The sequence below is a fragment of the Arachis hypogaea genome, chromosome 14 (assembly GCF_003086295.3).
Source record: "Arachis hypogaea cultivar Tifrunner chromosome 14, arahy.Tifrunner.gnm2.J5K5, whole genome shotgun sequence".
Classification (NCBI taxonomy): Eukaryota; Viridiplantae; Streptophyta; class Magnoliopsida; order Fabales; family Fabaceae; genus Arachis; species Arachis hypogaea.
Genome location: NC_092049.1, coordinates 3,970,160 through 3,993,442, shown reverse-complemented (window position 1 = coordinate 3,993,442; position 23,283 = coordinate 3,970,160). Strand labels below are relative to the sequence as shown.

The 23,283-nt window shown below is 37.1% G+C and overlaps 4 protein-coding genes and 1 non-coding gene across 25 annotated transcripts; 4 read left to right on the top strand and 1 right to left on the bottom strand.

The window, feature by feature from the left end:
- The first annotated feature begins 1,939 nt into the window (after window positions 1–1,939).
- On the top strand, window positions 1,940–7,371 carry LOC112741015 (uncharacterized). 19 transcript variants are annotated; one of them, XM_072213630.1, is made up of 5 exons: window positions 1,940–2,383; window positions 3,923–3,963; window positions 4,087–4,174; window positions 4,880–4,932; window positions 6,649–7,371. In XM_072213630.1, the coding sequence occupies exons 1-4, from the start codon at window positions 2,134–2,136 to the stop codon at window positions 4,888–4,890; spliced, it is 390 nt and encodes a 129-aa protein (XP_072069731.1). In that variant the 5' UTR covers window positions 1,940–2,133; the 3' UTR covers window positions 4,891–4,932; window positions 6,649–7,371. The 19 variants fall into 19 exon arrangements, 15 of the variants coding, with proteins under 15 accessions (XP_072069731.1, XP_072069730.1, XP_025645594.1 ...); XM_072213629.1 differs by having other exon boundaries at window positions 4,877–4,932; XM_072213628.1 differs by having other exon boundaries at window positions 1,941–2,383; window positions 4,087–4,109.
- On the top strand, window positions 1,941–2,159 carry LOC112746382 (small nucleolar RNA U3). Its single transcript, XR_003174271.1, has one exon. It is a non-coding gene; the product is annotated as a small nucleolar RNA U3 (small nucleolar RNA).
- Window positions 7,372–8,375: 1,004 nt separating the features above from the next.
- LOC112742114 (serine/threonine-protein phosphatase 7 long form homolog) lies at window positions 8,376–9,673 on the top strand. The gene is made up of 2 exons (XM_025791363.1): window positions 8,376–8,444; window positions 8,927–9,673. The coding sequence occupies exons 1-2, from the start codon at window positions 8,376–8,378 to the stop codon at window positions 9,671–9,673; spliced, it is 816 nt and encodes a 271-aa protein (XP_025647148.1).
- On the top strand, window positions 8,927–11,260 carry LOC140178240 (uncharacterized). The gene is made up of 2 exons (XM_072213627.1): window positions 8,927–9,842; window positions 9,927–11,260. The coding sequence occupies exon 2, from the start codon at window positions 10,239–10,241 to the stop codon at window positions 10,791–10,793; it is 555 nt and encodes a 184-aa protein (XP_072069728.1). The 5' UTR covers window positions 8,927–9,842; window positions 9,927–10,238; the 3' UTR covers window positions 10,794–11,260.
- A 3,309-nt stretch (window positions 11,261–14,569) lies between these two features.
- LOC112741014 (F-box/kelch-repeat protein At1g55270) lies at window positions 14,570–19,356 on the bottom strand. 3 transcript variants are annotated; one of them, XM_025789807.3, is made up of 4 exons: window positions 18,934–19,356; window positions 17,920–18,818; window positions 17,622–17,832; window positions 14,570–16,018 (listed from the first exon to the last, which is right to left on the bottom strand). In XM_025789807.3, exons 3-4 carry the CDS (start codon window positions 17,688–17,690, stop codon window positions 14,768–14,770), a joined length of 1,320 nt encoding a protein of 439 aa, XP_025645592.1. In that variant the 5' UTR covers window positions 17,691–17,832; window positions 17,920–18,818; window positions 18,934–19,356; the 3' UTR covers window positions 14,570–14,767. The 3 variants fall into 3 exon arrangements, with proteins under 3 accessions (XP_025645592.1, XP_025645590.1, XP_025645591.1); XM_025789805.3 differs by having other exon boundaries at window positions 18,745–18,818; window positions 18,934–19,347; XM_025789806.3 differs by having other exon boundaries at window positions 17,622–17,852; window positions 18,745–18,818; window positions 18,934–19,343.
- Between the last annotated feature and the right edge of the window lie 3,927 nt (window positions 19,357–23,283).

Genomic DNA, 23,283 nt, shown 5'->3' with positions numbered 1-23,283 from the left:
ATATAGAGAGAGAGAATAATTGTAACAATAGGTAATCGTACTGAAAGACCATAAAAAATTAAATTTAATTAGGAACCCTCGTTATATAATTAATGGAGTAAAAATATAGATAGACTAAAAAGAATGATGAATTTTAATAAATTAAAGTGTCAATTTTGATTAAAAAGGAAAAAGAAGAATATGTTATTAACTTATAAAGTAGTTAAAGAATAAACAAAAATTGAATAACTAAATAAAAGTCTATTCATATAATATTCACAAAGATATAAAAAAGAATCAAAACAAAAATTGAAAAATCAAAACAACAAATCTTAGATCTAGAATTTACAGTCATAAATTATAAACCAAACACTTTATATTTAATATTCATAGAAACATAAAAAAGAATTAAGATAATTATTAAAAACATAAAATAAAACATTATGATTATTAATAAATATCATCATAAATAATAAACTTAGGTTAACATATTTAGTTATTTAATACATAATTCTTTTCAAAAATTAGAAAAAGAATAGAGATGGATGCATAAAAAATAAATAAATAAATAAAAATATAAGTCCAACAAAAAACATAAATGATTGTTATGTGTATATAAAAATTAATTATTAAAGTATAAAATATATATTAAAAATAAATAAAATTATATATATATTTAATATATAATAGTTGATTTTAATATAGAAAGAGTATTTTTAATAAATAAATCAACAAGTATTGTGCATGAAGTCATCAACTTAACCATATCTATATTTTTTTTAATTTTTTAATGAATGATAAGAGCAACAGAAGACTTGCGAAGTAAGATTCATAGATCAATCATCCATAGTTCCATACCAAAAAGAATGCCAACCACCCAAAATAGTTAATGATTAATTTTATCTTATGATTGTTTTTAATAAGTCATTTTAGCGAATTAGTTAAAAACATAAAGATAAATCAATTTTACCATATGTAATATTTTCTCTTATTTTATAAAAATTTAATAAATTTATTATTGGTCAATTCACGAAACACAGGAACGAGATAAATAATTAAATGTTATACCGTGAAAATGAGATAAAAATACACGTATATCAGTTATAATTATGCTCACCGTAAATTAGATAATAGATAATAATAGATATAACGAAAAAAACACCTATTTCGTTTTAGTCGAGATGAGTACCATATATATATATATATATATATATATATATATATATATATATATATATATAATTTCTCTTGTTTACGATACAAATGAAATACATGTATATTTATTTTTTATTTTCTGTAAATGAGATAATTAATATTATGTAAAAATTAATAAATATTACCTAAGCAGTAAATAATGTATTTCAATAATAAAATATTTAATTTATGAGTTTTGTTAATATGTATTTTAATGATACATGATAAAATTATTAATTAAAAAAATTATAAAAAAGAGATAAAATTTAAATTCTTAATGTATTTGTTTGTATTTATTAAAATAAATTATTTAAAAAATTTTATTATTAATAATATTAATTTGTCTTTAAAATAAGAATTTATTTATTTTATGTTCTAAAAATATATGTTAAGATTGTAAATTAAAAATTTTTTTATTAGAAATATAAAAAATTTAAATTTTTAATATATTTATTTTATATTTATTAAATGAAAAAGTTTTAAAACCTTTTACTAATAATAATTTTATCATGTGTCTTTAAAAAATATATTAGCTAAATTCTTATAACAATTGTTAGTTAAATTCTTACTAAACTCCTAATTAATATTTGGGAATTGATAAGAGTAATCATTTTGTTTTATTTGGTAGGTTATTGACACTATATAATAGCATTAAGTAATGATTTATGTTAAGTGTATATTAAAATACTATAACCAAGTTAGTCTTACATCGCTTGTTTTAAGCTAGACAAGGAGGTTTATATTGTCAAAGAGTGATACCAAAGGCTACGACCTTACTTGAACAGGATCTGTTCTATAGGCTCGTACAACTGTATCCTTGAGTTCTAAGGAGACAGGAACCAAAGTCTGGTTGATGAATCATGACCGTGTGATCAGAGCGTGATTAATGGTCCAGATTGAAGCCTCTTGGAGGCTCTCATCTGTGACAGTGGAGGATCGTTCTCACCAAACTGTGGTGGGATGGTTGCACGGTTGTCTGACAGACCACATAAAAATATTTTTTTCCCTCTTCTCTTTAGCGCTCAATTTGCCATTCTCACCTACGACTCACCATCATCACCCTCTCCTTCTCACCGTTCGCCATCGACACTCATTGTCACCACTGCACTGACCATCGCTCTTCTTCGCCGTTCTGCACTAATCGTCGCTGCGCCGCCCTCGCCATCGTCATCTCCGTCCTTCTCATCATCGTCTTCTCTGTGCTCAATAGGTATGTATTGATTTCTATTTGGTTCTGAAATTTCTGAGGTCTAAGGTTCCGATTTTAGGGGTTTTAATTTGGGGGTTTTAATCTGTGAAATATGGGTTTGTAAACTGTGGTTTGATAACATGCATGCTGTTGTTGATGAAGATGCGTGGTATTTTTGTTTGTGAGCTTGAATCCAAATGGCATGTCGAGGATGATTTTTTCATTTTTTTCCCCTCCCCTTTCAGACTTCAAGTGTAGTTCAAGTGTAGTTTGTGAGACTGAAACCAAATGGCATGTCGAGAAATTTGTTGAAATATAAATTAAATGAAATTTTTACTTTTATATTGATTCAGGCGTATACTTTATCATACATTGTCACAAAATAACCTACCTGAAGTTTGTAACAATCGGGAAGTTTTGAGTTTGGAGCAAAACCGAATAAGATTAGTAGCTCTATTCAGGAAGGTTCAGGAAAGAAGGTGAATACCAAGTCCTCTTGGGAGCAATCGGTTGAGAGGTTAGAGAAAACAGTAGTTCATGATCATGAAGGTTTTTCTAAGCCAGGACCATCATTAGCAAGTAAAGAAAGGAATAGCGGATTGGCTGAGAAAGTGAGAGTTCAGAGGACTGAGAGAAGTGATTATGGAACCAGGTATGGGAAGTTTGATAATCATGATGATGGTGAAGTAGGTGATGGTGAAATAGAGGAAGCCATTGATGATCCAAGGTGGGATAACATAAAGAACAGGTACAGGGGATGGGGGGAGCAAAAGTTGGATCAGAAAGGCCTGAGTTTAGAAGATGGAATAAGCAGGAAAATTGGGGTAGAAAGACTTGGAAAGAGGCCACAGAATCCACTGTGCCTAAGATTGTTGGTGAGGGAATCTATGGGGTTGGACCGGTTTTGGCTGCACTGTCGGCTGAACGTAGGGAATTCTATGCATTGTACGTGCAAGAAGGTTTGGATTTGAGTAGTAACAATAGGAAGAAAAAGGAAAAGAAAGGATTTGAGAAAGTTCTGAAGATTGTGGAAAAGGTTGGTTTAACTATAAAAGATGCATCAAAACATTATCTAAATAGTTACAGACAGATGAGTTTGGAGTTTGTATGCTATATTGTATTGCAGCTCTGTTACACTTAAATAGTTAACTGCGGTGGATTAGCCATATAAGCTCTTTGCTTAACTACTATTTCTTACAAATAGAAGTTGGTAAACTGACTTGATTGATCCCGTCTTTGAAATTCTCCAGCCCCTCTGTTTATTTATGGTCTGAGAAGTTAAGAAATATTAAATATATAACCCTAGGAAACTTTGCCTGAGCAAAATTGATCAATTTTTCATGCCCATTGTGTTTAGGGTTTGAAAAGCTATGCTTTATAGATGAATCCTTTGTTTTGCTTTTTTATCATATTATCCATCTCCTTAAATCTTACTGAAATTATTCTTTTATAAAAAAGATAAAAAAAAATGTCTATTGTATTTAACTTATAATATGTTTTATTAATCCATCATATTTTTTCAAAAACTCTGCTGATCTGAGCTTATTTTCTAATGTGCAGTCTCAGAAGAATACACATGTGTTGCAGAAGCTGATTTTCCGGTATTTCTTATTAGAAAAAATACCATTTTTTTTTTCATTTTCAAGTTTTCCCTTGTTGACTTTAGTAATATTAGTCTTGTAAATTTATTAGAAATTTTAAAATTTTAAATTTACAAACTGCAGATAAAGGTTGAAGACTTCTTTAGGTACTTTTTCTCAGATGATGCTGTAAACTTTAATGAGTCTCTCCATAAAAGATGTGGTGATAAAGGTAGCCTGCATGAAACAACTATGAAACCTCTGCATTTGAAAAATCATCTTTAATTTTGTATGCTTTGCTGGTTGTGAGTATGGCACTAAGTAATAGTTTATGCTACGTATATACTAAAATCAGTAACCAAAGTTAGCTATTAATATAAAATATATGATGGAATATAAATACATATTAAAAATAAATTAAATTACATATGTATTTATACACAAATATATTGATGACTGATTTTAGTGTGCGAATAGCATTTTTGCTAAATTACATGTGGCCTTTACCCTTTTTTTTTTTATCATTTCCTTCTAGTTAATATCATAATTTTATATATATATATTTTTAAATTTAATTATATGTATGTGGCTAGATAATCTATGAAAATATCTAAATGTTCCTTTTTTTTTCCTTTTTCCAGAAAATCTATGCTTATGTGACATTTTGATGTCTGCTATTTAAAGAGTATGATGTAAATTTGGAGTTACAATTTACATCACTTTGTTAGAAAGCAAGAACAGAATCTTAAAATGTTATATGATATCCCATTTGCCAGATGATCATAATGCTAATATTCATAGGAATTAGTTGCAGCATTTTAACTTCTTGAACTTGTCCTCAACCTATTTTTTTAGAGAGAAAATATGGTGTCTGAAAAATTACTTTCCAGAAACTAGGTCCATTATCTTTATTTATTCATATTGTCTTATGCAGAAGACAGCTACTAATACCAGAATTTGAGTGCAATGAAAAGTCTATTTCTTCATATGGTTGGTATTGAAAACAATCTCTTGTTGGCTCTTTTTGGTGTATACATCAAATGCCGTGGGGTTATTTTCTCGATCTAGCGGATTCAGAAAGATTAGAGTAGTTTGATCCATAAGGAAAACCAAATTTTATCTTAGTATGTGGTTATTTTCTGAAACATGTCTGTACATATCACTCAACACACAATATATAAATTTGATCTCTTAGGCTATGTTTAGAAAGGAGACTGAGATTGAGAGACAAAGACGGGGAAATAGAGATTGAGAGATAGAGACTAAATTAAGTCTCTGTATTGTGTTTGGTGTAAAATGTACTAGACTGAGTTATGTCTAAGTATCGTATTTGGTTTAAGATAAATGTGAAGATTGAGGAGTAGATTTAGGATTTAAAAAGTTTCATGAGAGTATTTTTGAAAAGAAATGTTAAAATTTCAATCTCTAATCCTAGAAATTTCAGTCCCTTCTGTCTCCACCTTTTGGAAGTACTGAAGAAACTAAAATTTTGTATCTTGGAACTGAAATTTTAGTTCCAGTTTATAACCACCAAACACAATACTGAGTCCTAGTTCTTCAGTCTCAATTCTAGTCTCTAAAAGTAAATACTACTTAAGTTGCATTTGGATACTGTCTCTAAGATACAGTAGATACAGAATTTTTTTGTTGTAGAGATACTGATAGAGAAACAAATTTTTCTTTCCTTCCCAGAGACCGAAAAATACAAGTCTTGGTGTTTTCTATATCTGTATTCTTGTCATAGAGATAGAATTCAAAGGCAATCTTATTGATCTTACTTTTATGTGATTGATATCTCCTATAAGAGATGTGTTTATATTACCAGCTTCTGCAGGTCTTAAATTTCAACTGCTGTTTTATTTCTTCTGCAGTTTCAATGTTGTATTTGTGAATCAAAAGTTGAGTGGGGTGGTAGAAAACTTGTAATTCAATAACTTGAGTATTAATTACACATCTAGAGTGAAAAATGTGTAGCATACTGCATCTTGGAATATGTCATTCCACTTTTTCAGTATGTTAGAGTGAATTGTAACCTTACAAGCAAAGAATAAGGGAAGAAATCATATAGATCATATTAAAATCCACTAAGTAATATTCTCTGTTTTTTTTTTTTCTTTAAAGTACTGTTTTAGTTCCTAACTTTTAGATTAAATCCTAATTCTGAGTCTAACGTTTAACATATCCTATTTTTATCCTAAATATCTTATTTTGTCCTATTTGAGTTATCTGGTCAAAATTAAACTTTTTTTTCCCCCAAAAAATACTCCAAAAAAAAAGTTTTAATTTTGACCAAAAGACAAAAATAAAACGATTTAAAATATTTGAAATATGAGAAACTAAAATAATACTATACCTTTTTTTCTGCGGGGGATTTCACTATCGGCTTTGTTATGTCTTTGGATCAATGCATTCAGATATAAATTTATATTTGGATACATTGGTTTAAGAATGTGAAGTTAATAATGACAAATTCAATGTTTCTGAAAAGAGTCCCGTTAGGGAGATAATGAGGTATCTATACAATATGTACAATGGGCTGTTTATTTGTCCCAATATGTATTAATAATGTAAATTAAACATTATTATCCCTAATTTCTAGTTGCTTTTTATGATTTCTACTTCCAATCTACTCCAAATTCTTTCATATTAACCCTTCATCACCCACTATTACCTACCCTCTAAAAAACTCTATTGTTTGTTCCGCAGAAAAACCCCCTTTCTTCGCCGCCCCGCCGTGTGCGCAGCAACCTGCGTTCTACCGCTCTGTTTTTGCGTGACGTGTAGCTTCCGTTCCTGCCGGCCGGAACTGTTGCGCTCCGCCTCCTTGCGCCAACGCCCTCGCCGGAAGAACCTCCGTCACTCCTCACGCGGCCGAACATCCGTGACCTGCAACTGTCAATGTCGTCAACGTGAGTTGCAGCCCCGAACCCCGCGCTCGCATCATCCTAGCACTGCTGCCTGGGTCTTGTTGAATTACTCGAAGAATAAACATTCACGAAAACTGAGAAAGTGAACATCCAAAATCATACAAAAACGAACATCCAATATGAACATGTATAAATCATAACCAGCAATCATTGTCTACAACTAAGCACCCAAGAATAACCATCCACGTTCACAAAGAAAGTGAACATCCGACGACAAAGGCACAAACCGGCTGTGATGGAGGCGCTGGACGTCCGGGTTGCTGCAGTGCTGCGAGCTTGACTCACACAATATGCGCGTCTTCCCTACATACGGTGGCCTGTGCGGACGACGGCGACTGGTAACCATGGCAGCACTGTACCAGTTTTTGCTTCGAGGAGAGATATGATCATACATGACCAATATTAAGTTATTATTGTAATTGAGAAGAGTTACTTTACTTATATAGTTATATTGCAATAATAGTTCTTTTGTAAATAAAATTTATTTGTGTTGGACAAAAAATTCTAAGGACTAACATAAACGCCACCTCAAATGAGTCAAATCCCAATAACATGGTGTCAATTGCTTGGATAATTCGACAAAAAAAAAAATCACTTATATTTCACAACACCGCCATCTGCCATGTGAAAACTATATATAGATAAAAATTCCATTTTGCGGCAAGATCATGCGAAATGCTTTGAATCGTTTAGCCACAACACGATATTACAAAATATACACTGATGCACATTTATGTCAAAACTTTTGTTTTTGCGTATATCATGAAAGAATATAATTATTTAAATAAAAAATCTAGAAAAAAAATCTAAATTTCTGAGTGATTTGTTATAACAAATAGCAAACAAGATGTAAAGTAAAATTCACCTTAGTAATACTTATTCCCGTGAGAATTTTTACTCGTCATAATTTTCTTCCGGTATTGCTTATTTTTGTTTCTGATTTTTTATAGAAGCACAAACGCAAAAAAAGAAACAAGTACATATTTTTCAAAAACATAAACTACTTTTTCCTTTTTGGGATGACACACAAACGAGGTGCAAATCGCCTGTCGAGTGATGTAATTATTAGGGCAAGTTACTTAAATAAATAAATTGGAGAAAATATTTACCTGAATGTGCAAAACTGTTTCTTGTTACCTGCATGTGCAAAATGCCATTTCTATGTAAACCGTGGCAACCCACCACGGTTTCTAAACGTACATAAACCGTGGAGACCCATAGCGGATTAGGGTTTAAAAAAATTGAGTGTAAACCGTGGTAGGTCACCACGGTTTACTAAGGAAAATTTGCATGCATAAACCGTGGAGGGTCACCACGGTTTATGAAGGAATCCTTCTGCACGTAAAACCCTGTGGGTCACCACGGTTTACGTGTGTGTGGCTATATAAGTAATCCGTGGAAGGTTAGGACGGATCATTTGGTAAGGAACAAAAAAAAGGAAGTTGTTGTGTTGAGAGGATTTGGCAAAACTTTGGAGGTTTGAAGGAGAAGTGGGTGGTGGAGCCAATGGAGGGTGAGGATCGCTTGTACCGACTAAATGGCGTCGCTCACGTGGCAGGATATATCGACGAAGAGGTTAGTTACTGTTTCTGTCGTTATTATTGTTATTAAAATTCATACTAATGTAGCAATTGATATTATTAGGGATATTGTTAGTAAAAATATTTTATTATGTTTATTTGTATTGTTATTCTGATTAATGTTATTTACATAAATATTGATATTATTATGGTTACTGTCAATCCAAATGTGAGGCATTTATTAATATTGTCTACTGAATAATGCATATTTTATTATGCTTATTTATCTTATAAGTCTGGTTAATAGTATTTGTCTAAAATATTTTGTTATAAATGTAAATATTTTATTGAATAATATTTTTTTTCTGTATTTATATTGTTATAATGAGTGCATAGTATTCGTAGCTTCACGGTGTATTACACACTAAGAGAATCAATGAATTTAATGTGACGAGTCTAATAATTTTTACGAAAATTATGTTTGGTGTTGTTTGTAATTGTTTTATGTTAAGGGATTTTGTTACCCACGTTTTGCAGCCTAGTAGGGTTATTAGCGCCGTTAGGAGGCAGCAGAATATGCCCTTACATGACCGGATTATACCGTATCTGGAGACTGCCGGCTTGTATCATCTGGCTAGGCTAAACAGTCAGTGGTTCTGGGTTGATGAGTCTCTCCTTAGCGCATTTATTGAGCGGTGGCGTCCGGAGACCCACACGTTCCATATGCCGTTTGGTGAGTGCACCATTACTTTACAGGATGTTGCGTATCAGCTGGGTTTGCCGATTGATAGTGTGCCCGTTAGTGGGTGCTTGAATGAGTTTGAGAATCTGATGGAACACGGTAGACCGGCATGGGTGTGGTTTCGAGAGTTGTTCGGGGAGTTACCTCCACAGAGTAAAATCAAGCAGATGACAGTGTGCTACACATGGTTCCACGAGAGGTTCCGGGTTCTCCCTGCAGATGCTACTGATGAGACCGTGCGTGTATACGCACGCGCTTATATCCTGATGTTGTTGTCGTCTCAGCTGTTTGCGGACAAGAACGCAAACAGGGTTCACCTTCGCTGGTTGCCTTATTTGGCATCGTTGGACGAGTTGGGCAGATATAGCTGGGGCTCCGCTGCACTGGCCTGGTTGTATAGGTGTCTTTGTCGTGGAACAAACAGGAACGTCGTTAACTTGGCTGGGCCGCTACAGCTACTACAGTCTTGGATTTTCTGGAGGTTTCCCACTCTGAGGCCCACTGGTTTTGACCGGTTCGGGTTTCCTCTTGCTTCCAGGTAGGGTTTAGTATTATCCGTTAATAAATATTAAATACATCATGTGTTATGGTTTGTTTTGACATCATTTCAATTAAAATTGTACGTGGGCTGAGTTTGTGCCGAGGAACGATGCAGGGGCACAGAGATTACTTTCCGCACGCCTTGCACTGGATCGGCTGCGTCCCCACGATGTGAGTCATTTATTTATTACTGATACCTGTACTAGTTTTTGTTAAATGTCACTGTCTCAGCAAACTCTTACTGTTTCTATGCAGTTTGTGTGGGAGCCTTATTCTTTTGTTGATGTTGGTGCTGTCATTCATCCGGAGATACTAGCTGACGAGCACCGACGGCTATGGACGGCCGTCACTAGCCTGATATATTTTGCTGCGATCGAGTGGCACCAGGTCGATAGGGTTCTACCCCAGTTCGGGGGTGTTCAGCATCTCCCAGAGCCAGCACTGAATATAGATTGGCTACATGCGAAGGACGGTAGGGGTGGGGACCGGTGGTTTCCTTCATATTATCAGGAGTGGCACCAGCATTGGGAGGACAGGCTTCGGTCAGTCATATGGGTCGATCGAGTCATGGACCCTGGTCCATCAGCAGAGTACCTGGACTGGTGGTGCCGTGTGGCGCACAGGTTCCTATCCCCAGATGTAGCATTTCAGGATCCGAGGCCGATTGTGCTGACTGAGGAGGCGCGTCACAGAGGGTCGTCGCAGGCACCTCCTAGAGTGCACGTTTATGACAGACCAGATAACAGACGAGTCGATCGGCGTCGCCGTATAGGGACCCGGACCACCGATCGCGAGTGGAGGGAGTTTGCGGACCGTTTAGAGGAGGATGTTCCTGGAGCTGAGCCTGCGGATGCAGTGGACTACCGTGTTCCTCGACGTAGAGGCAGACGGCCACCTGCGAGGCCTATCCGTCGAGGTGCGCCTGATAGAGGACCATCGGAGCAGGGGGACGGCAGTCATCACGTGCCCGGTGAGGAGGTAGTTGGATCACCATCAGCTATGGATCGGCCGACGTTCGAGGTGGGTTCTAGCTCTCAGCTCTTTGGACACGTTAGCCCACATGATTTTGCCGAGTTTACTACCGCGGCTGTCGGGATGGACATTGATGATCCTGTTACTTAGTCCGAGTTCTACATGGACATAGCAGACATGCTTAGGGATGATGATACTCATTATAGGCCACAGATGCCTGAGGAGCATGCCCAGTTTGCTGATCAGCAGCCCAGGAGTGACGATGTTCAGGCTCAGTTGCCAGTGGACCTCAACGAGCCTGCAGTTTCTCCGTCTGACCCATGGTTTGCGTGAGGAGGGACACCTGCCTCTGCTTTCAGCGTCGTTCCCGCACAGCCCTCAGCACCAGAGGCAGATCAGAGACCTAGGCGTGTGAGGCGTCCTCCTTTGTGTGGTACCGGAGGTCACCTGCTTGGCCAGTTCGACGATGATGACAGTGACACCATTGAGGATTCTGATTAGTTATATTATATGTACCTGTCCGTTAGGGACTTTGTTAATTTATGTATTGAGCATGCTACTTAGTGTTTATGGCTTTCAGACTTATGTTAAATGTTATTTTTCTTTTGACCAATCAGTTTGATCGGTTTCAGCTGCTTTGATATTTAGCTCTACGGTTTACATTATAATGAACGATACATTAATAGGTAAAATAACAGGAATTATTACATCTGAAATTTTTGCATTAGATAAACATGTTGACAGTCACAGACTTAACCAACCATACATTACTAACATTATCTAGACCCTGATGCAACTGAAACATCATAGACTGCATGATACACGACATGAGATCTACGCATCCCCTCCACCACTCTGGCTTCGCTGGTGACAGTTCCTCCGCGTATGCCCCAGCTGACGGCATAGTCCACATCGCTTCGGCTGGTTCTCCTGAGACTGATCCATACTTCCACGGATCCTGGTTACCCTTGGACGACCTTCCTTTGCACGCCGCAGATTAGGGTCAGGAATGATGGTAGGCCCAGCATATGGAGGCCATAGTCCTTCAGGGATAGGTGGGAGAAACCCCTCCTTGTAGACGTTGAACACCTCACTCATACGATACACCTCGTGAACATATGACGCCCAATTTAGCCGGGAGTAGGCGCAACACGCAATGGCGTGGCAACAAGGATAATGCAGCGCCTGAAAGTGGCCACAGTCGCATCGGTGATCTTTAAGGGAGACTCTATAGCTGCCCAGGGAGAACTTGCCGGTTGGTGTTGTCTCCGCGACGGTGTACTCGGACTGCTACCTGTCATATAATGTCACAGTGAAGCACCTCGAGTCTCTTAGGTTCCGATCAATAGACTTTACCAAGGCCTGACAGAATTCATGCCCAGAACCGAGTTGTGCCGCTGCTGTCTGTCCCCGTACCACAAATAGCTGAGCAAGCCTCCCGTAGGTTGACTTAACCAAAGATGTGACCGGCAGGTTGCGAGTTCCCTTTAGCACGGAGTTCACACATTCACTGATGTTTGTGGTCATGTGCCCGAACCGTCGACCAGCATCCTGATGTTGGGTCCATTTGTCATACTCCATCCGGTTGGCCCAGTCACACATTGCTGGATTCTCAGTCCGCATGATGTCAAACCAGTAGTAAAACTCAGCCTCAGTCTTTGCGTAGGCAGCATTCACCAACAGCCTCCTGGAGTCCTTACCTTTGAACGTTAGGGCGAAATTCGCAGCCACATGCCTAATACAGTAAGCCCGGAACGCCCGAGGAGGCAGCCACCCAGTCTCAGGTGCCTCAAGCGCTGCCTTGATGCCATTATGCCTGTCAGAGATAACAAGGATACCCTCCTGAGGAGTCACATGCTCTCGGAGATTGGACAAGAAGAATGACCACGACTCTGCATTTTCGCCCTCCACAAGGGCAAATGCTATCGGGAGGATGTTCGAGTTCCCGTCCTGAGCTATCGCCAACAGCAGCGTCCCTCCATACTTCCCATACAAGTGGGTACCATCAATACTGACGAGGGGCTTGCAATGCCGGAATGCCTCGATACAGGGTGAAAATGTCCAGAATAGCCAGTGAAAGTACTCGGTGGACTCATCAACCCCACCACCAATCCGAACAAGAGACGTCTTCAGCACCGTGATTGTTCCCGGCATTGTCGCCTGGATCCCAAGAATCCAACGTGGCAACTCCGCATAAGACTCTTCCCAATCTCCATATATTTCTGCCACTGCCTTCTGCTTAGCCATCCAAACCTTCCTGTAACTAGGCCTGAAACCATAATCAGCTTCTGTCGCTTGTTGAAGTACCTTTACCGTAACCGCAGCATCTGCCCTAACCATAGGAAGAATCCTCGCACAGATAACGTGGTAATCCAGCTGACGGTGATCACTTGAAATAGAAGTTGCGAGGCATGTGTGTGGCCCGTTGTACCTCCTAACCTCCCAAGTCCCCTTTCGTGCACGAAGCGCTACACGAATCAACCAAGTACAACCCTTGCCGAATTCCTTGCATTTTCCATGATACTTCAAATGATCCGATTCGACGACTCTGTACTCAACACCTCGCCGGATGCTATAGTCTTTTACACTCAGCACAGCTTCATCTTTACTCTGGAATGATTGCCCAATCTGAAATTCTGCAGAAGATCCCCCCACTCTATTACCACTGTCTTCCTGTTGACCAAGAGCTTCCAAGTTTAGTGTCGAGAAGTGTGGAGGGTAGTGATGAGAACCAGAACTTGCTGGCCTATGCTGCGCATGTGGATCGCCTCGTCTGTCATCGTCGCTGTCACCATCGATATCAACAGGCTCCTGGTCAGACTCTTCGTCACGCATTGCATTCTCTACTTGATCATGTCCACCAAAGTCTTCGATATAAGGTACGAGGCCACCACCGGTGCCCACAACGTGCGGAGGCTCAATGACTGCTGCATTCTCCAAAGGTATAGAACCAACAACCTCTGTTCGGTCTAAATCAGCCGCAAACGAAGGTGATTGAACCGGCGGAACATACGGTCTGACCGCAGGCATCGAACTAGATGCACCACCCGCGGCAGCTGGGCAGGGAACTGGCGCGGATGCCCCAGAACTATCGACACCAACCTCCAACTTCGCGAACAACTCATGGATTCTGATCTCCGGAAAACTCCGTACACAGTAGAACAGAACCCTAATATCTTCATCAGCCTTAACCGCAAAGGTTTCATACTGAACACCGGTCGATACAACCGCCATGGGAATCTTGTAGAATAGTTTCTTCACCCACTTGCTACCCAACACGCCAAGCTTCTCCAAGATGCTGTTCTTCAGATCTGACAAAGTCATCGACGACCTGATAAAAACACTTAGTGGTTCTCTGTCGGTAAACTTCACACCTTTGCTTTTGCTTTTTTTTATTTTCCCAGAGCAATGCACTAAGGCAAGAAAACTCTCTTCCTCACTAGCCATTGTGAAAATGATCTCTTATGGAGCTTGATTCACCAACATATATATAGACTTCCTGTCAACATAAACCGTGGTGACCCACAGGGTTTTACGTGCAGAAGGATTCCTTCATAAACCGTGGTGACCCTCCACGGTTTATGCATGCAAATTTTTCTTAGTAAACCGTGGTGACCTACCACGGTTTACACTCAATTTTTTTAAACCCTAATCCGCTATGGGTCTCCACGGTTTATGTACGTTTAGAAACCGTAGTGGGTTGCCACGGTTTACATAGAAATGGCATTTTGCACATGCAGGTAACAAGAAACAGTTTTGCACATTCAGGTAAATATTTTCTCCAATTTATTTATTTAAGTAACTTGCCCTAATTATTATATGCCGTTTTCCTAATAAATCATGTACAGCCGCAAATCATGCCAAACAAGGCTTATATCTAATTGTCTATCTAGCAAATAGCAAGAAAGGAAAATGGACAGCCTTAATTCATGATTGTAAAGGACGGACTCCATTCATTCTATTGCCAAAATAACAATTAAACTCATCTTTACAGGAAAAAAACCACAATTTTTCCTACATTCCCCCCAAAACAAAGTAGATAGAACCTATTTCAATCAATTTCAGACGAAACCATCAGTTCTGCTAACAGTATAGCAAATGTGATACTAAAGAACTTTTGAACCTCACGCTTGAAGCACTTGACAATGAACAATGTGACTCTTCAAACCACCACGCCCTGCTATAGTTGACCATAAATTTCTAACTAATGTCCTGATGTGACCCTCTCCGGCAATATTTTCCCATAGGTGAGGATTTGTTTCCACTTGCCTGTTTGGACTAGAAACATCGACTAGACTGATGCTCATATTGTTGCGGATGATGCATAACTTTCCATTGAGGGAAACAAGTGCAGCAGCATCGAGAGCACGGGAGCTACCCAAATGAAGCTTGCTGTCAATAAACTTTTTCCATGAATCTGTTGCAGTGTCATATACTGTGAGCTTGCACCCATCCTGGCAATCAAGTGCATACAGTTGTCCATTAAGCGAGATGCTAGGATTACGCCAGCCATTCACCATCCCATTACTAACTGGAGTCCAGGCATCGGTTTCAGGGGAATATGCTTCGCACATGACATTGCGACGCGACCCAAGTCCCTTCAGAAACCATGTTCCATTATGAACAACGCCAATAAAGGGCACCATCGCTGTGCTCATCTCTGAGATAAAGTTCCACCTACTCCGATTTGGATCATAAACTTCAGCAGACCTAAGAGTTCTTTGAATTCCTTCGCATTCACCACCAGCCACATAAAGACAATTATTTATTACACATGAGCCAAACAGATGACGTTTCCGCAGCATATCTGGTGCCCTATGCCATTTATTTGTTCGGGCATTATAGAAAATGACGCGTCTCATAGATCCCTTCAGAGGATCCCTTCCACCAAATAAGTACAAGTGACAACCGCTAAGAACTGCACAGCCAAATCCTAGTGCTTCAGAATATTCCACAGGAACAGGGGGAAGGGGTTGCCACAGTTGGTAGGTGGGATCAAATGCATGCAATGAAATTCTTCCATCACGATCTCTTTTGATGACATAAACCCACTCTTCGGCCATTCCAAGACTTTTTCTCAGTGAATAAAAGAAGTTTCCAGACAAGAGGCGGTGCCATCTTTTGCAAACCAAACGCAGTTTCCTGTGCTCTACCCGGGGTACTCGAATCAAACAAGCAATAGCAAGATCGTCAGGGAGGCCAGGTAGGAGAGGAGGCTGAACTCTTGTCCTCTCTCTCCGTGAGTTTTTTCTCCTATGTGCATTCGGATTTATGTCAGGTTGGATACATAGCTTTGATCCCGGAACAAATTTCCTTGCCCCAGCAACTGTTTTTAGGCCCGAATCTACTCTACAGTAGCATGAAACAGAATCAACCTGAATAACTTGATATATTAGTATTCTAACCATAACCGAGCAAAAGAAATATTTCATTTAACAGAATGTAAATGCCCAGATTAAGCTCTACGTATTGGTTTTAAGACTTCTAGTACCCAAGCAGTAACTGTTTTGGCATATATTTTCCAGCGACTAAAAAAATAAGGTTTACGGAAGTAACATCACAATGTAATAAAAACCTTCATCATACTGGAATTTTTCACATTTTCTTTATATAAGTTACCTAATCTTACCATTATTTATGAAAATAGCTATCAAACTGCTGATGATGGTAGGACATTGAGATTCAAAAGAAAAACACCGAAAATAAGACAACGGAAATTTAAGAAGGGACATTGGTAAGTAAGAACATTAAAAATGAAAAGAGCACATTAAAAGAAAATAGATACAAATCGTTAATCATGGACATTTCAAAATTAAAAACAGAGACAAATGCTACAATCAATGTTGAGAGGAAGTCGAGTCAGACAAACAGAAGAATATCAGGAAGGAAAACAGCAGCGCAAAGGAGAAAGTTGTATTGCTTAGCAACTCATAATGGTGCTGAACAGCTCCAGAAAGGAGGGAACTATTGAGATTCAGAAAGATCTGAAGGTTCTGAAAGGAAACAATGTTGTTTCCTCCAATTGAGAAATGAGCACAACGTCTTGAGTCTTGCCTGTCAGGGGTTTTGATCATGAATAGATGGAAATAGTGATTGACGAATTAATTCCAACTTAAGAAAACGGTATCAAGGGAAAAATCTCCTTTGGCCCATCGCAAAAGCGTTTCAGAATGAGAAAAAATACCGACACACAATAACTATCAAGAAGCCAAGTAGGAGTGACGAGGAGGGATGGTGAAGACACTTCTCTGTCCCCACAATTACCATATTTTTCTAATCAAGATACATAGGAATTAGTAAACTTGCGAAACAAAAATGTAATTAAAGAAGAGCATAAAAACATGCTTCAAGAACATAATGAGTAAGCAATGCCTAATTAAACCAAATGTATGTAAGTGATCGTTAAGAAGATGGGGAGGTTGAGTCAAAATATGACTAGGAAGCTATCATTATGAAATTTATGATATTTTTGAGCTTAACAAGCCTGTGTATCCAGATTCTGAGAAGATGTAATGAAAAATGGAGAGAACAATCATTAGCTCAACAGAGCTCTCCATTTCATCAGCATAACAACTCTAGTAACCATCCCTAATAAAGAAACCAAGTGATAAATCCATAAAGAGCCAAGAGAAAAACCTCAAATCAAAAAAAAAAGGAGAGAGAAAAAAGAGACATGATTATTCCTGCTGATACCACTGCCAACAAACACGCTTAACCTTCAATCCAAATTCATTCATATTCCAATAAAATAAGGGGAAAAATTGAGTGGCAATCCCTAAAATAGTGTGAATTACTGATAAGACTATAGGCTAAAGAGGTTGACATTCATACTTAGTTTAGCTATTAAGATGGAATTTTGACTAGGTCAGCACAAAGGTCAATCAGTTCAAGTTTAGGTGTGTCTCAGAAAATGCATGATATAAGAAAAGAAAAGGAAAAAAAAAATGATAAAATAGACGTGAAATTGGAGTGACTCACCAGTGGAGCTTGAACTCTATAGCCCCTATGACTATGAGCATTAGAAGAGTGTTCAACTAACTGGTTCATTGTGCATCAAAAACAGGATTTACTATCAACTTTCAGCTTTCAAGTTTCAACTCTGTATTGCTGTGTCCAGATGAAGTTCTTAACAGCACCTTTCACTTCAGTTTCAGCTTTACCATCCATTTTCGATGCTTCAAATCCAATCCTATCCACAAGACAAAAAATCTTATAAAAATAGAAAGTTAGAAGCCCATAAGACGAGGCAAACAGTGTTCCCTCCAAAAACAGTTACCATGGCAACCTCCCACAGGTCAAGACGTGGCATCCAAGCTTCAGTAATAATAAAATATAACAGTAACACTGAGCATTGAACGAGAATTTCCCCTACCAACATTTGCATCAAATCAAACTCCAACTTCTTCTATAAATAAGTTCAGATGTATCTTTGGCTGTCACTCCTCTCTTGCCCTCACTTCCGTACGCAAACATCCCAAAGAGCAGCACCACCATAACACATTCAAAGTAATAGCCCCACCAACAAACACAACCCCAAAATCCCAGACACAGATAAACAACCAACTAGCTGCAGCTGGCACAGAAAAGACCTCTGCCGAGGCAATTGTAAAGCAAAGCTGAATTGAAGAGGAATAAGATTCCTAATCTTCTCACATCTGGCTCTATCACTCCCCCCCCCCCCCCCCCTCTTTTTCTCTTCATTCTCTTATTTTAACCTCCTTTCGGTTTAGATTTCTCAGCCAGATAACATTTGCAGAAGCTTCAGCGATTATCTTCTTTTTTTTTATTTTTAATACATGCAAAAGTCCACATACGCTGGCTAATCACAAGTCCTTCAGCACTTACCACGTCAGCATAATAAAAGTCATTAACTCAACCACTTATTATCTCAAAACCTTTATCAGTTAATAAAATACCTTTTTAAATGCAAAGGAAACAGTTTTATTACATTGTTAAGGTTTGGTTTCATGATTCAAGACTCTTCAGCAAGCTATTGAAATCTATAGGCTTAAGGAGCCATGACACTGAGACATGTCAACAATTAAGATAATACCAACTAAATAGCATACACCGGATAATGAATTGATAACAATATGAATACCTTGATATTCCAGTTTCCAGAGCCACTAAGACCACCAATTCCAACCACACAATTTGAGTACTTGACACCCAGATCTTCGCAATACATCACAAATTTCATCAATCAGTTTTACATGAACCAAACCCTAGAAATTAAGAAACTAAACACAACAAAATCAGAAGGAAAAAAAAGAAAGCTAGAAAACCAAACCTGAGGCACGAAACGGCCGTGGCGCGGCGACGCCGGGAGGCTTAGGGTGGTTGGCGGAGGCTGTGAGTTAGGGTTAAGTGGTCAATGAGGGAGAGCAGCAGTGAGGAAGAGAAGTGAGTGTTTGTTACACACACAACTTACAAGTGATAGATGGTAGCTGATAGTGTTGGGTTGGGAACTGAAAAATATATGATTAGATATTAATAAATGAATTAATTTATTTTTTGGAAGTATGAGAATTTGTGTGTGGGAGTGAGAGAGAGAAAGGGGAGTGGGGTTGTTGTTCTTCATTGTGATTGCAAATTGTGATAATGGTCTTCTTTAATAAATGTTATGGGTGATAGGTCAAACCAACCCAACCACGAGGAAGGCAAAATTGGAGCCAGACAAGTCAAAAGCGACTTCAATTTGAGCGAATTTCTTACATACTTCCAACATTTAAGGTTTTTCTTTAAAAAAACGTATCATATGCATTATTAGACCATTAAAATCAGTAAAATTTTAATAATTATTTACTCAATTCTCTTTTAATTTATATATTTACTAAAATTATCTATCTATCTATAATATTATTATCGATGATATTATATGTAGAAATACTTTTTATAATTAAATCTAATTAAATTGGCACAAGTCTAATAAAAAAAATTATGATTATGCATTACTATTTTTTTTTGGGCTTTTTTAGCATAAAATTTTTTATTGGAGAACAAAAAACTAATTAACATAGCAAAAAATTTTTTGTACATAGCATATAAATTTTTTTGCAAATGTAATTTATTGGTTGGATGAGTCAATATTTTGAACACATGATCCTTCAAAAATTTGTATGGTGTACATAAAAGATTTTAGTGTTGTAAATAAAAAATTTTATACTGTACATTAAAATTTTTGTGTTATGTGTATATTGTTAGTTGGGTGTCAATATTTTAGATATGTAATCCTTCAAAAATTTATGTTGTGTACCAAAATTTCTGTACTGTAACCAAATTTTATATGTTGTATACTGAATTTTTTGTGTTATGCGTATTTTGTTGGTTGAATGAAAATATTCTGTGCATCTAATTTTTTAAAAATTTATGTGCTATAAATTAAATTTTTCTGTACTCCAATTTTTTGAACATGTATAATAGAAGAAGATGAAGACGACGACGACGATGATGACTATGATGATAATGAAGGAGGATGAGAAAGAAAAAGAATGAGGAGATGAAATCAAACAAAAGAAGAAGATGATGATGACGTTAAAGAAAAACAAGAGAAGAAGAAGACGATGAGAATGATGACGACAATGATGATATGAAAGAAGAGGAAGAAGAGGAGGAAGAAGAGGAGGAAGAAGAAAAAGAAGACGGAGAGTGCTAAGTAAATAATGACTATTTTGAACAATATAAACAACCACCAATCAAATAAAAATACACTACACTTCTAAATTACCTACTTAAATTTTAATATTAAAATAATTATCCATACAAATAATGAAATAAATATCCAATATATCTATTATTCACATTATTTAATATTTTCATTGTCTACCTATACTTTTCCCATCAATATTACCAAACCTCCAATATCCTCCCTTTGTTGAATACTCAATGTTGCAGCTTGTATGCTTTGCTATGTATAACCTAGGTTGAAACATATTGCTTTAAATAAATTTGAAGTTGGGAAGTACCTTGCCTTAAGAGATTCTGCCATGTGATTTCAATATCACTGAATTTGTACGCAAACTTTAATTTAGTTTTTAAAATTATAATTATTTTAATTTAGTTTTCAAATTTTATAAATATGCCTCACATTAGTTTTTAAGATAAATTTTAGTACAAAAATATTAATGAAATATTGATATCTAAAACATGTAAAATGATGCAATTTTAATTTTAGCATTTAAATATCCTAGAAACGATGTTGTATCACTTGTTTTATTAAATAAAATTAAATTTCAATAAACACCACTTATGATATTATTTATAGGTTATGAGAATGTCAAAATTAAAACTACATCATTTTACAGAGTCTAACGTGTCATCCAGTTGTCGATGACAACGCTCCGTTAACATCTGTATATTGAAAATTATTTCAAAGACTAACATATATGGGTCATATTCATAAAATTTGATGACTAAATAAAAACAAATAAAATTTTAGTGACTAAATTAAGGATTGCATACAAATTTAGAGACAAAATTGAATATTATACTATTATTTCATACAAAATTTTCATCATTCACCAGCCTAGAGCTTGCTTTGCTAGTAACAAGCTAGATTGAAACTTGAAAGCCTTAGACATGCATAATCTTCCTTTCCCAATATTGCTTCAATCTGATGCACAGTGTTGAGTGTGATAGCAAGAAACATCCCATTACACATAACCTTCTTCCATACCTTAAACATAGTAAAACTTGTGTCTTTATTTGTTCTTCCCACAAAAGTTGGTACATTGTAGTAAAGGTGAGCTCATAGTTATATAGAATGCAATAAGACATTCTAGACTTCTAGTAATAAGGGAATAGATATTTGGTATGCAATATGTCATATGTAAAATACTTAATTAGTAAATTTATGTCAGATAATTATGCGGGAGCTATTTTACTATTAGTGATTTTTTCCAATACGGGCCTGCTACACATACAAGTATACAAGCATCCAAGTTGGCCCAGTCCTAATCGAAGACACGCGCATAAGGAAGCATAACATGGCGCGTCAAAATCACGCGCTCAACACAAATGGTTACGTATGGCAGACTCTTCCACTTCCTCCACTTCTTCCACTTCTCAAAACGCTTCGAAAACAAGGAAACGCTCCCATTTTCGAGCAAAAATCAAAGTTCAAAATATACAAATCGTTGTTCGAAACCTCCATCAAAACAACATCAAACTCTCCGTGAAGAATCTGAAGAGAAAACGAAGCAACAACACTCAACGTAAGTTCATTAAGATTACTGTATATTTTAGTTTTCTTCTACGTCGTTCTTCTAGGGTTTACTGTGCTATTATTCTTGCTTCTTTGTTACACTGTTCTAAGTTCTACGTCGTTCTTCTAAGTTCTACGTCGTTCTACATTCTTGTTCTAAGTTCTCTTGCTACTGTTGTTGATTTTTGGGGGTTTATTCCGTAGATTGGGGGTTGTATACTGCTTGAACTTGTAATGTGGCTTGATATTGATGCATGTTTGACTGATATCTGACTGATATATATGAATGTATCTGAATAATATCTATCTCACTGTTATCAATGGGTGTATCTGATTCTTACATATGGGTGTATCTTACTGTTATCAATGGGTGTATCTGACTCATATATGCGTGTATCTTACTGATATCTCAATTAATTTGATATTGAAGCATGTTTGAGTGATACCTGACTGATATATATGGATTTATCTGAATCATATCTATGGGTGTATCTCACTGTTAACAATGAGTGTATCTGATTCTTACATATGGGTGTATCTTACTGTTATTAGACCTTGTAATGTTGCTTGATATTGAAGCATGTTTGACTGATATCTGACTGATATATATGAATGTATCTGAATAATATCAATGGGTGTATCTCACTGTTATCAATGGGTGTATCTGATTCTTACATATGGGTGTATCTTACTGTTACTAATGGGTGTATATTTGTGTGTATTTTTTGTTTCAGACAAAATGGTAGCAAGAAACCAAACAAAGGATCTTAAGTGTGCCACACATCTCCTGAGTGATAAGTTCAGAAACATGACTGAGGAGAAGAAGGCAATTGTCAGGGATCTCGGATTTGGTGGGTTGATGCATGTCCCACCTCTAAGGGTGGATCACCAACTCTTAAGGGAACTGGCAAACAACTTCAAACTTGGGGAGAACAGACTGAAGACAGGATATGGTTCTTTCCAAATAACACCAAAGACAATAGGTGATGCGCTTGGCATCAATGCAACAGGTAACTAGCTCAAAATTATAAGTGTATATTAAGTTCATGCATGGGTGTATTTAAGGTTGATGCTTGGGTGTTTTTGAACCGATTTTGATACTTTGTTGTTTTCTTTTTTGTAGGAAATATGTTTCCTGAGAGAGTTGAGTATAAGAAACTTTCTGATGATGACAAAATAATTTTTAGAAGATTCCAAGGTAAGACCCTCAAAAGTCTTACCGATGAAATGATGGAAATCGGCGTTGACAGCAAAGAGGAACGCCTGATGTTCAAGAGGATATTCATCCTCTACATACAGATGGCGTTCCTTTTGCCAACGACGATAAACAAAATATCACCCGTGCACCTGGCCACAATTTTTAAGATGGACGGCATATCGGAGAGAAACTGGGGGGGCATGTTTTGACCTTCTTGATCAAAGGCATCACAGACTACC

What these genes read in the sequence shown, in the direction of transcription:
- LOC112742114 (XM_025791363.1), top strand. Translation starts at nt 8,376, where the DNA reads ATGGAGGGTGAGGATCGCTTGTACCGACTAAATGGCGTCGCTCACGTG. An exon ending in CAGGATATATCGACGAAGAG is followed by an intron (nt 8,445 to 8,926) that starts GTTAGTTACTGT and finishes CACGTTTTGCAG; the next exon opens with CCTAGTAGGGTTATTAGCGC.
- LOC112741015 (XM_025789808.3), top strand. Translation starts at nt 2,134, where the DNA reads ATGGTTGCACGGTTGTCTGACAGACCACATAAAAATATTTTTTTCCCT. An exon ending in GTCTTCTCTGTGCTCAATAG is followed by an intron (nt 2,384 to 3,922) that starts GTATGTATTGAT and finishes TCTAATGTGCAG; the next exon opens with TCTCAGAAGAATACACATGT. An exon ending in AAGGTTGAAGACTTCTTTAG is followed by an intron (nt 4,110 to 6,648) that starts GTACTTTTTCTC and finishes TTTGTTCCGCAG; the next exon opens with AAAAACCCCCTTTCTTCGCC.
- LOC112741014 (XM_025789807.3), bottom strand. Translation starts at nt 17,690, where the DNA reads ATGAACCAGTTAGTTGAACACTCTTCTAATGCTCATAGTCATAGGGGC. An exon ending in ATAGAGTTCAAGCTCCACTG is followed by an intron (nt 16,019 to 17,621) that starts GTGAGTCACTCC and finishes CAAGTTATTCAG; the next exon opens with GTTGATTCTGTTTCATGCTA.
- LOC140178240 (XM_072213627.1), top strand. Translation starts at nt 10,239, where the DNA reads ATGGACCCTGGTCCATCAGCAGAGTACCTGGACTGGTGGTGCCGTGTG.